Here is a 363-nt window from a genome sequence, read left to right on the forward strand (position 1 = left end):
GGGGGGGGGGGGGTAGGCAGGCTGGGGGGCAACAGAACCCCCTCTGCGCCAGCGGGCCCCTTGCTTCCCAGTTATAGTCCCTGCCCATCACCCCAGTGTCCTCCACTCCCAACCTGCAGCCCCCCCTCACCCCACCGCACTCCTCACTCCAGACCAGCAGACCCCACCAATAGTGCGCCTCACTTCTGACCCGCAACCCCCCAGTGCCCTGCAGTGCCCCTCATTCCTGACCCACAGCCAGCCCTATATGGTACATTCACTTCTGACCTGCAGCCTCCCATCACCCTGTAGTGCTTCTCAGTCCTGACCCACAGCCCCCACTCCTCCTACCTGCTCCAGCCAAAGAGCAGGGGAGTGGCTGCA

General features: G+C 64.5%; 1 protein-coding gene across 1 annotated transcript in view; it reads right to left on the reverse strand.

The window, feature by feature from the left end:
- The window catches only part of LOC102374339 (blue-sensitive opsin-like), a 4,336-nt gene that overhangs the window by 2,647 nt on the left and 1,326 nt on the right, over positions 1-363 (reverse strand). The window contains exon 2 of the mRNA XM_025213672.1: positions 332-358. Coding sequence (XP_025069457.1) covers positions 332-358 — 27 coding nt within the window. The remainder of the gene's footprint in view (positions 1-331; positions 359-363) is intronic.

Source organism: Alligator sinensis, unplaced genomic scaffold (assembly GCF_000455745.1).
Source record: "Alligator sinensis unplaced genomic scaffold, ASM45574v1 scaffold137_1, whole genome shotgun sequence".
Classification (NCBI taxonomy): Eukaryota; Metazoa; Chordata; order Crocodylia; family Alligatoridae; genus Alligator; species Alligator sinensis.